Here is a 12,686-nt window from a genome sequence, read left to right as displayed (position 1 = left end):
ATCGCACTGCGGGGCAACGACCACGGAGAGCGAGCGCATTGCATCGACGACATTCGCTTTCATTTCGCGTCTGATGTTGGTCACTCGATTCACTCATTGCGACTAGCCGTGTCGTGTCGTGCCGTGCAGTGCAGTGCAGTGTAGTCGGTGCCATGGCGTGCCATTACTTTGCCACTTCGCTGTATATTCACATCCACACATCGGTTCATTCGATTGTTGCACTTGATGCTTGGCTCGCATTCCCATTCCAATTCTCATTCGCTTTCGATTTCTTTTGAGCTTTCGATTTGTATACCCTTGAAACTGCAGCGGGTATAACTGACAGCTCACACCAAATGTGTGAGACTAATGCGACGTTTATAATTGCTATTTTTATGCAATTTCTTTAATAAATATAACTGAACTCTAAACTTTCTCCTTTTAAGAGGGTATGGTGTGTATTTTCACGTGAAAAATCGATTGATAATATTGCTATAAATAATCGATATCAATATTGCTATAAAAATACAATATTTATTTAATAATATTTTATATAAGCATCACTCAAATTTAAACATTTATTGCTTGAGTTATTCGAAAATCTTAAATGTTCCTCGTTTCACTTTGGGTTTGTAGGATTTGATCTATTTTCGATATATAAACAAATTTATTTGTAACTCTAATACTATCGAAAAATTACTTCTTTAACTTAATTTTGCAATTGTTCAATTAGCATTTGGAATAAATGCTTAATAATAAATAGTTAAAATTGTATCTGCCCAGTTTTTATTTTCACTCCTAATAAATGAAAACCCTTATAGGTATACATTACATTATTTGACATTACATAACACATTTTCAATAAATAAAGTTTTTATGCCAGATCAGATTTGGAAACACATCGATTAAAGATTGTTGCTAAATAGTCTGAATACCCTTTAAAATTTTAGTATTTACCAAGTCTCTTGAAACAAATAGACTAATAGATGAGGAACTTATATGCATATATACCGGATGTCTTGCGTTTTTAGTAAATCATTTAAGCCCTTTATTTTATACATGTTCAATGTGGCCTCAGGCATAAAAATACATATTTATGTGCATCCGATGCGTAATTCCTATGCTGCATGGAGGGCGACCTCGAAATCGATGGCGATCAACCTGTTTGTTTATTGGTCGGTGGACCGTTTTGTTTTTTAAAGATTTGTCAGATACTACTTTCTACGTGGCCCGGCGGGGCGCTCAATAAGTAAGCGTGCGAAACTTATTAATCATATCCCATCATAGCCGCGAATGCAGACGTTTCGGGTTACATGTGTGGTACTTATGAATGTGGCCAGATTAGCTGCCATCGGTTAAATCGCGGCTAATAACCGACAGTGGCCCTTGATCAACAGCTGGCGGGTCGAGCACTTTCATTTTTATTTCGAGTCATGGTCGGCTTCATGCCGGAGATGACGATCGCAGTCACAACGGCTGCCGCGTCATTGATCGTTGGAAAGTTGTTCTCGCACATTAATTATAAGGCTGCTTTTTTTTTTCTGTATTTTGTATTTTTTCATTTTTTTATCGTCAGTTGCCAGACCCGCCGACCACACGTGCAGCAAAAATTCGATTCCGAAATCGAAAAGTTTCATTCATGCATCAATTTCGTGCGACCATGTAGCGGCTCACTTATTGCCGCATTTAAGGGGCTCCACTTGTAAACCTATTATAATGAATGTATAAACACTTTTCTCATGTGAAAATAGGCTTCGCATCTGCGAATGACAGCTTATCGATGGCAAGTTGAGATTTCAATTACATTAACCGAGATAAGACTTACCAGAAAAGTGTGCACTTGCTACGAGGGACGCATGTATGGAGGCAAAACGATATTAAATTAAGCAAATCTTAGTCCTGGTGTACATCGATATTAAATACAATTCGTAATTGCAATTTGTCCATAATTACAAAATTAATCTTTAACCCAGCCAGCTAACCTCCAGTAACTGAAGCGAAACTAAAAATAATTTATCTGCTCTTAAAATTATTTGATTGCCGTTTAATGAAAGCTTCTTTTTTTTAAATATAAAAAATTTTAGGTACAACCAGGCGATTAACATTATAGAAAGAATTCTCACATATTTCTACATAGAAAATTAAATCAGATAAAAATCATTTTTCGATTTCAAATGTAGCTAGGACATTAGACATTTGTGAAATAGGCAAATGAATAGGATAGATAAGCTAAGCTTTGGCTTAATGAGATTTAAACGAGCTTCAATCCAATTATTTTACGAATTTAAATACTATTTACTTTGCCTTGAATAATATTGTATTTTTTATGTTACTCAATACTTAGAAACTGATTCACTTGACTTGATTTTTGCAGTGTTTAGAAAGTTCTAGAAAATCAATTATTGATTTGCTCACCTGTTCAATTAAAAGAAAAAGAAGCAAATTTAGGTACACTGCTTGCTATCAGTTTGTCGCCAACATTCATTTTTTTTTCGATAATGTCCATTTGATAAGTCTTTTATCTACTGGACTCTTATCAATTCAACTTAAAATTAAACAAAAAATTCGGTATGCGATTTTCTCCTGGAATTTTTAAATAGAAAAGTTTGATTTTATCAATAGTTTTAGCATTGAAACTTTGCAATCATATTCCGAGTGTTATGTGGTTAGCAAAGGGAACAAAAATTAGTTTGTATCATCTGCCGCCTTGAAGACTTCATTTACTGTACTCGATGTAGGTATTATTAGCAGTGTATATATGTACATACAGATGTAAGAGGTTGATCAAACTTGTTGCTTCTGCGGTATTTGCGGTTAATAATGATTAAGTCTTTGCATCTGTTGTTGTTGTTGGGAATCGCTTTGGTTGCTTGGCTTGAAGCTTAACAACATTAAAAATACACACAGGTATAAACAAACAAAGCAAGCAAACAAACAGCAATTCCAGACTCAAATTGAGTTAAAAGAGACAACAACAACAACAACAAAAGCAAACAACTTTCCACAAGCAAGTCGCAAGTTTGGCTACAGATTTGATTTGGAGTTGGACACGTTCACATGTGCGTGAGTCTCTCGTGAGTCGCTCGCAAAGCTCATATATCTATATAAATATATATACTACATATATATATAGCATGTGTGTACTCCTCTTATGTATTAGACTGTGTGTGTGTGTGTGTGCCGCAAATTGTTTATTTTTCAATCGGCATTAGCCGCAGCTGCTGTGCCGCACATGGAAAAGTGAAATTTTTCAGCAACACCTCAAATTTATGAGCAGAGCCGAATCTCCGTTAATGACTAGGCCGACTTCAAAACGAAAACGTGATTTTCGTTTCTGATTTGACATTTTGCAGTCAGTCACACAGAAAAAACAAACTCGATGCCGAAGCTCGTTATCAAATTAATCGAAAACAAGTTGGCCGCAATTGAAATTTTTGTTTGGCTTGTTTTGCTCATCTCGCAATGCTCGACACTTGAATGTCATCGCTCGGCTGGCTTAATGTCATGCATCATGATTATCCACGACCAACCTTCCTCTTAATATATACATACATTTATGTATGTATTCATCTATATATATATATTGTACTCTAATACTAATCGAATGCATTTTATATCTGTATCTGCACGCTTGCGCAACAGTTCGCGTCTCTGGCAGACACAGTAAGTACTATATTTAAGCTTTCCATGGTTGTTGTTGTTGTTGTTGTTTTCAGTGAATTAGCATTTGACATATTCCATCATTTAGCTGCACGATAACATCAAGTTTGTTGTTCATATTTAAAAAATCGTAGCAAACACCAAAACATTTTTGTTTAAATTTAATTAAATTTAAAAGGTTACTTTTTACAACAATTGAAAACATGTAGAAAATTTAAAATCTTGTAATCTTGTATTTATATAAATTATAGACCACCACCTAGTGATTCAATCTTGAAGTAGTAGAAATTTGTTATAGCTGAAAATAGTTTTTGGCAAATGGAATTCATTAACTGTTTCAGACTAAGTCAAAGTTTGTAAATTTCTCAGGAAAGGATTAAAGTAATATCTGCGTTTGTGATAAATAAAAGTTGTATAAATTTGTTATTTGTAAAATAAAAGATATTTGTTAAAATCAGATCAGAATTTTCTTAAAGTAACTCGGGAAATTTATCGCAACAAAATAAATTAGATATAACAATATCTTATATTTTAAGAAAGCAAATATATATACTGAAAAATGGTCAAGAAAAATTTAACATAGAAATGCAACTTGACTCCACTTTCATAAACCTTTGTGAAATATTTGCACTTTATGAATTGACGATGATGAACTGTAATTGGGATAATTCAGAGGACACCATATAGAAAAGCATCAAATATTGGACAAGGCATATTCCCTTACTGTATAGCCTTTAAAGTTGATTTGAATGCAAGTGACTTCGATGCACAATATATATAAATTTCCCCTTAATTGTATGTACAATATATAGATATTTATATACATATCTGATCAAATGATAAGCTAAGAATGATTAGTGAAAAATTTGGTAAATCTATCTCGAAAACTGTGTGTTCTTTATTGCAATTAGAATTTATTTAAGTATATACAAAAAAATGCTTATATATGTATATATTAAACACTTCAAGACTTTACTCAACTTTACAAAATCTAACCCCAACATTTACAAAAAAAGACAGCAGTAAAATTTCAATATTCAAAATTAAATTGAAACAGGTGGAAAAACATCTGAATTTAAAAATATTCTTTAATAATGTAGAATGCAATTTCTTTTAATTGAAGAATTGTTGCGAACACAAAAGAGTTTCAATTGCTTATTAAAATAAGACACAAAAGGTTTTCTTTCACAAATGAGATAATGTACTATAATACACTAGTTTTAAATATGCTCTATATTATTAAAAAACCTCTTTTATTATAATGTGTATTAAGTAGGTTAATTATGCTTAAGAATCAATACAAATTAAAAACAATTGATATTCGTTTATTCATATGAAGTACAAATCGAAAACACACGCATATATGTTCTGCTTTTAATATATTCTGACAAAACTTTATATTTAACATTAAATAATATTTTAATAACAATTTTAAACTCATTCAAGCATATGCAATTTTATATTTATATTTCGTCTGATTACATAAACATATTTCAATTTTTTCAAATTTGTTTATATATGTTTCTCTCTGTAATATAAAACAAACTCATTCAAATTTTGGTTTATATTTACATACTTCTCGTCAAGTGGGCACAATCATATATTTATCTGTTCGCTTTAAATCTCAGTTAGGGTAGAGTAACCTACATCTCAGCATACCCTGCCATGCCGTCTTGGCCATTTCTTGACAGTGTTATCGAGGGTTTTACCTAACGTGTACTTGAGGAATCAACACAAGCCTGCGACTGGCGCGACAAGCGATCAATGATAAAACTAGCTTAAGGCAACGCAATTGTCGTTTATTGTTTGTTGGGCGACGCGTGCAAATTACCAAGAGCTGTCAGCAGAGCCCCACGCCCCAGCAAAGTCGGCGAGCTATAAGAATTTTTAACTATTTGTCATAAATACGTTAAGCGTGTGTGCCTTAAATGATATTTGCTGAGCCCCAAAATTGCTGAAACACTTCACACATAATTAACTCTGGTGCATTTTATTAGCATTAGTCATAGAACCAGCAACTCATACTTATATATTGCCATGAATAGCAATAGATTCCATGGTAAGAAAGGATTCGAGTTGACCTTAAGATTATTAACTTCACTTCTTAAGCTTACAGTTTTCTTTTAGCATGTGTGCGTTTATAGTGAATCATTCAATTCCACTTTCAGTAAACAAATTATATTTTTATTGTATTTGATAATTAATGATCATTTGTTTCCGCTTTCAGGCATCACGCAAGGTGTCCAAATGTGGCTACTTGTTTGTGGCACCAGATTGGGACTTCTCGAATCCATTGTATAGAACTAAGGTGAGTTTAAGATTGATTTAAATGTTGATTACCTAAGAATATATTGTGAATAGCGAACAAAACATTTGCTACTCTGAAGATAACCAGCAACTAAATCTTTTGTGCAGGAAGAGAACCATATGACGAGCTTTTGCGCGTTGAGCATTTTAAGCCCCGTTAAGGGCGATTAAAGTTTTTTGATCACGAATCGTCTATTGAGTATATATAGTATAGTATCATTAGCCGCGTAGATATAGGCATGTCTGTATATATCCGCATACTCATTAGTAACTTAGCTCTTAAACAATAATAATCGACTCTATTATAGAACTTAATGACAGAATTGATTTCGTAATGAGACTTGGACACGTCTATTGTTATACGCGATATAAGCAATTCTATATGTAATATTTATAAGCCCCAAATTTATTTAATATTATATGAGAACTAAAAATAACACTTGTTCTCCATATTACTTCAGCAAGATAAAGTGATTTAAGAAAATGTCAAACTTAACTTCGTATAAAAAATGTGTTTCTTTTTTGCGAAATTATTATACGCTGCAGACAGTAGTTGACATAAACATATGTATTCAATATATATACACATTTTATATAAATATTATATTTTCTTATTAATTAGTTACTACATTCAATTCATGTTTCTGGAGTACATTTGCAGCCTTAAAAAGCTGACTCGTAAAACAAGTATTTGTGTTGTATGCTCAGATCATAAATATATCAATGTATACTTCGACTTAGACTTACTTTTATTGGTAGAGCATTCAGTATCAACAACAATTTCAACTGCGACCTCTGAGAGGGTTTCTACCTCTAGCAGAAGTGAAACAAACTCTAAACGAGTGAGAAGGAGACTCGTTTATATAATTTGTAGATAGAAATTTAGACTCAAGTGCAAAAGTTCAAATTTCTTTCTCAGTTGAATTCCTATGAAATTCTTGAACTAGACTTGAGTCGGAAATCAAAGCACAAAAATATGCGACTGATCGATTGGCTGCTCACTTTCCCAAATTTGCAATTGTCTATCGTGCAGCAAACGTTGCATAGAGCAAATTGTTCGCCTTGGCGGGACAAAAGCACTTGAGCGAATATTTGACAGCACGGCCCGGTCGATTAAAGAAAGTGCCACTGGCCCTGACACTGGCAACCAAAACCCGTACCCGGTACTACAGCAGCTGCTGTTACTGCGGCTGCTGGTCTGGACCAGGCAACGCCTATTCCTCTCCAGCCGATTCGTATCTCGACCAATTAGCGAATGACGTAGCGACGTGACGGCACTCAGCGCATCGTTAAGGCCGCGAAATACTTGTATGCAAATGCCTGGCCAGCGTTGTCGACTTGGCTTGGGGCGGGTAGGAGGCAGAACTAGTGGGGGCTTTCTAGAAATGGACAAGTGTCCACTGCAGCCAAAGCAACGTCAACGTCGACGACGACGACGACGACGATAATAATAAAAGTGTGTTCATGCGCATTGCGCATTTCCTTGTTAACAACATAAATTTACGTATGTTTTTTAATGGCTGGACAGGTATTTAATTAACAATTGCTGCATAGATTCACATTCAGCGTATCAACCGGATGTGTGCTACGCTCTCTCTCCCCTCTCTATCCTCTCTTAACGACAAACAAGTGATTTCGATGGGTGTGGCTAGGAATTTTCATGTGAGTAGTGAAATTGTTTGAGAAACTCAACACACAGCAATCCCGTTCGGTCGGTCAGGTGCGGAAAAGGAATCGATTTATCTATATATTTTTGGCTACTATCGAATATGAATATGGCTTCCAGCTCTGGGTGACCTACTACGTTTTGTTATGTTTGTCTTTGTTGATCCGTTTCTTGATCCATTCGCCAAACCCTTCGAGCCGTAATTTGCTGTCTGCATTTGAGCAATTATAGCATTTCACAGTTTACAGCTGTAGGTGCAGCCAATTTGTTTTAGCCAGCCTATGCAGCACCACTCTTTCGGATATTATTTATTCAGTCTATGTGCCCGCACCTCAAACCTGAACTGAAATTTTTTTTTTGCAAAGGCCAGAAGCTATTTGTTTGGAAACTTGTTCAATATGCCCAGGGCTTTCTCTTTGGTGGCAAAAGTAATTAGGTTTTCGAGTTCACAAAACCTGAGCAGTGTTTAACGAATTACTTATTTATGTTCTGGCAATTAAATATCGATAGAAAATGAATTTGGAATGCAGAATAATGTCTACGGGTATGTCCTTGTTGAATTTTCAGTTTTCAGTTGAATTTATTATGCTGGTTCTTCTTGACTCTTTAGGTCACTCAATATTTAAAAATTTTTGTTTTAATCAATTATTAGCTAAATCTATAATTAAAATCAAATTTAATGCGATTGAAAACTCAATTACGACTCTTAAAAAGAAGAATGTATATACTTTATACACTTTTCTATATATACCTTAAAGGAGTCTGCCCCGCCTCCTTTTGTCGGTTATATACATTTTGACAACAGCATTATACACTGATTTCCCATTGTCAATATGTTCAGGGTATAAAACTGTTCTATAATATATATTAAAACTTTTGATTTAAGATAATTCCTAGATCCAGAAGAGATCACTCATTTTATTATACATTATTTATAGCATATGAAACCTCTTTTCGCATATTTTCACTGACTTATTCCCTTGAAATTCCTTCCCTATTCGTCATAGAAAAAAGTGGAAAAATTGTAATTTTTAAGATATATTTCATTAAATATATATCAAACTCTTTAAGCACTCTGAAGCCTTTAAGGCTTTTGAAAGGGAACAAATCTCCAATCGGCTGTTGAGTGCCATTAAAACAAATTGAATTTGCATGTTGTTGGCAACCCTGGCTCTTTGTGGAATCTCTGGCAATGTTTTAAATCAACATGAATCTCAGTTTACAAAAAAGTCGCTTTAACAATAAGATAAATTGAGAGCAATATATTGTGCACTAAAAATTTCGCATGCATAATTCCTCATAATTTCCTTTGACAACTTAAATGGTGTAATTTGGTGCAGATAATTTATCATTTAACTTGATAATGATTACACTTTCGAGTGCATTGGAACCTTGTGGGCATGGCCCTTTATGGCTCTCGCAGCAGCAGCTGGCGGCAACAGGTTACAGACATAGCTACAGCGCAGCTACACATACAGGCTTACCTTCGGCTTTCCTCTGCATCGTCTGTTGCATTTATTAACGCGCTAGGAAACGGCTATAAAACGTACAGCTCAGAATTATGTAGATTTTTATCGGCGCGCCAAGTTTTCTGCATACAAAGTGCACAATTTTCATTTGTGAAAACCTGCCGAGCAGGCCAGAACGGAAAGACAGACGCACGGACGGACGGGCGGACGAACGGAGACACAACACGTGGGCAACATAAGCGCTGACTGAGCAGCAGCCGATAAGCCAATGTGGAGACGGCTTCGGGGCTGAGGCTAGGCTTGCAGCAAGCCCGTCTGCCTGCCCGCCTGTCGGCCTGCTGTGAAGGATAACCAAAACCAAAGCAATGCCCAGCCCCTGAAGGAGTTCAATGGCCTCCAATGAAAAAGACCGGCGAAACGGAAGTGTTTGGCTAGGCAATCGGCCTGGCAGCAGCCGCGTGCGGTCGCCGGTTCGAGCAATGCAGCAGATGATAATCACAATCATCTTGGCCACTGTCCAGAAATGTTGTTGATTGACAAGCTGGAAGCCCACGAGGGGCCGCTGTGCGAATATCTTATAATTAAACCAGGAAGCGTTTGTGCTGTCCGCACAGCTCCGTGGTCCGGCCCAGCCGGAGTCTAGGTTGACCTGCAGCCATTTCAAGATCTTGAAATATTTATTAAAAATTATGCACGCATTAGCGCAGCGTCTTTCCTAGCCGCTGTCTCTGGCGGGGAATGACTTACCTTTATTAAGGAAATGGTTTGCGTTACGAAAATTACACAAAATGTTGCGTATTATGTTGCCGTTGTTGTTGTTGTTGTTGTTGCTTTTACTGTTGTTGTTGCTGTCGTGATTGCTGTTGTCCTCCTCGGGATCTCGGGATTGCTGCCTACAGTTTATAGTCTTCTTGATGGCAGAATTCACTATAAAAAGCTTAACGATTATGCGATAGGGGCCATTTCGGCTATTTAACGATACGCCCACAGTGAGTTGTCTTAATTTCCTGTTAAGTGATTGGAAAAACTAATTATGCGTCAGAGAGAAATAGCAGAAAGAGAGACAGAGATTGGATGTATCTATGCTGAACTTATAAATGGATATTACAACTAAAATCTCCAAATAACGTAAACAAATTCATTAGACGCTAATAACAGTTTCAGCATGACGGCAAAGACAGCGGTTAGCGGCCAGCGGGCAGCGTAACAAAATGGAATTTCACGTTTCGCCAGAGTTCAGACTGGCGACCGCACGTGGGCGTGCCAACTGGAACAGAACGGAACGAAATGAAATGTTGATGCACGTAGGTGGAGCATAGGAAATGCAATTAATGAATTGTTAATGAACTCAAATGCAATGTTATTTGTTTAATCTATTTATTTCGACTTAAAAGTGATATCTTTATTTAAAAACAAGAATGATATAGAGAAGGTATTATTTTTTTAATTTAAGATTCAACTCGGGTATATGCTAGTCAGTCAGTCCCTTCTAGAACATACTTATTTCTTTTATAAGCTAAAAATAAAAAGAGATGAATATAAATTGATGTAAGCTATAGCCTTAAACTAGCATACATCTGTCAAAAAAAAAAACGATATATCAATGTGATAGGGTATGTTGGCTTTCCCAATGCCCGACTTCTGTTCTACTTATATTTAAAGTGAGAGTTAAGATTTGATTTATAATTGTACTTTATATTTATTATACCCCAAATTTGTATCTTTAATCAACTTACTCAAGATAAGTTTTCCAATGATTTTCATCATTTATATATAAAATTCGAGTTTGTTTCTTTCTTATGAAACAATGTTGTTAATATATGCAAATACTATATCATATATATATACATTTTTTCAAACATGATTTTTTGCCGTTTGCAATTCAAAAGCTGCAAGTGGGTTAAGCACATACAACTAATTTGCATATAGAAGCTTTGACAGCATGACGCAGAGTGCTTGACTGATTGACTGTCTGTCGCTCTGTCAGTCTATAGTATGTTGCCTGTTTCTCTCTCTTTCTCTCTCGCCCTCAGTTTGTCTGAGTATGTGGCTTTGTGCCCCGTTGCTAATAAATTGCAATTAGAATAACATGCGAATACATCTTGGCTGAACTGCAATGGCGGCTGCTACGAGTGGAATGGAACACGAAGCCGATGCATGAACCTGAACCGACCTTGGCTAAGATACGATGTGAATATACCCATGTGCATCTATGCTAATATAGAAGGAAACTTCTCTATAGTTATCTTGGCTTTCATTCATAAATAAAAACTGGAATTAATATGCAAATTCATGACAGAAACTCGACTGCGAATTAGCCCACAGTTGCCTTATTATGCGCCAAATGGGGGCAGCTCGTGGGTGGACTCGGATATGTGTTAATTAATTGCTTTGCCTGCGCTTAACGGTATTCAGTAATATTTAACTGCCTCAACAGCAACACAGAAAACCAAAGTCAGACAAGAGCAATCGCTTGGCATTGGCAACTGAGTCGAGTCTAGTCGAGTCCCGGCTGTCAGTCACATAGAGCACAACTCTATCCAGAGTCTGACGCAAGCATGCAGCATCGTCGTATTGTTTATAGTCATATTTCAAGATGACAACAACGCGTCCAGTTCGCATGCGGCTGACAGTTTTTCCTCTTGTGTTTTCCATTACATAAACGGAAGGCTGACGAAAAATTCCACGTTAAACGTGGATGACGTTGACTTGGAGCCACGTATTCGGTTTCCACGCCGTCATTGTTGCTGGTCAACGGGGCAAGTCGGCTGTGGTCAGGTGCGTGGGGAAGCGGGTAGATTAACTGGGAAGGTAACTGTTGTCACTTTGACGAACTGTCACACAAAGAATGAGAGAGCGAGAGAGCGAGCTAGCGATTAACGTTGCACAAAAACGAAGACCTAAGAGACGTGACCAACTGTATTGTGCGCATTGAAAAGAACATGTGACTACTTGCATGTGAACACAATACAGGGTATCTTAAAACTAATTGGTTTTAATAAATGTAAGTACTGAATGTAGCTGGGTTTGCTTTTGCTACTGCATTTTGATGCTGTAATTATTTTAAATCATATATGTATATATATATTCTAAGCATATATTCATCTCGAGTCAAGTCGGCAGATACCCTGCAATGCTTTGAATGCCAATTGAAAATTTTTTAAAATTTTAAAAATATCTATATGATTTTATAAATATAAATATTATATTTGTAAATTTTAATAAATATTATTTATAATAATTATTTAAAAAATTATTTAATAAATTATTTATGAAATATTATATATATACTAAATTTGGTGTATATTTATATTTTATTTTTCGATATATTTTCAATATTATTATAAAAGACTTTCAAAGTGATTTGAGCTTGCAAATAAAATAGAAGTAATGTTTATTAAATTCTTAAAATTTTTTCATTAAAATTGGCCTCATAACATGTGGTTAAAGATACTCGGAAGAAGCCTAGCAAAATGCTTGCCAGACTTGACGCCATATGAAAATAGAACAACTTGTCATAACATAAATAATTTTTGAATACTTTTATTATTACTTTACATTATACAATTTGTTATTGCTTTGTGGTTGTCATGTTTTTATAACAT

The 12,686-nt window shown here is 35.6% G+C and overlaps 1 protein-coding gene across 3 annotated transcripts in view; it reads left to right on the top strand.

The window, feature by feature from the left end:
• The window catches only part of LOC111603878 (protein outspread), an 81,175-nt gene that overhangs the window by 42,146 nt on the left and 26,343 nt on the right, over positions 1–12,686 (top strand). For 2 of the 3 annotated variants that reach the window (XM_023321689.2, XM_023321690.2), the window contains exon 2: positions 5,867–5,947. In XM_023321689.2, the coding sequence (XP_023177457.2) occupies positions 5,867–5,947 (81 nt within the window). Of the gene's footprint in view, positions 1–3,621; positions 3,643–5,866; positions 5,948–12,686 lie in introns of all 3 variants that reach the window. The other variant, XM_023321691.2, reaches the window with a different exon arrangement.

The sequence above is a fragment of the Drosophila hydei genome, unplaced genomic scaffold (assembly GCF_003285905.1).
Source record: "Drosophila hydei strain 15085-1641.00,03,60 unplaced genomic scaffold, DhydRS2 tig00000149-arrow-pilon, whole genome shotgun sequence".
In the NCBI taxonomy this organism is placed as follows: Eukaryota; Metazoa; Arthropoda; class Insecta; order Diptera; family Drosophilidae; genus Drosophila; species Drosophila hydei.
This window is presented reverse-complemented; position numbering and strand designations above follow the sequence as displayed.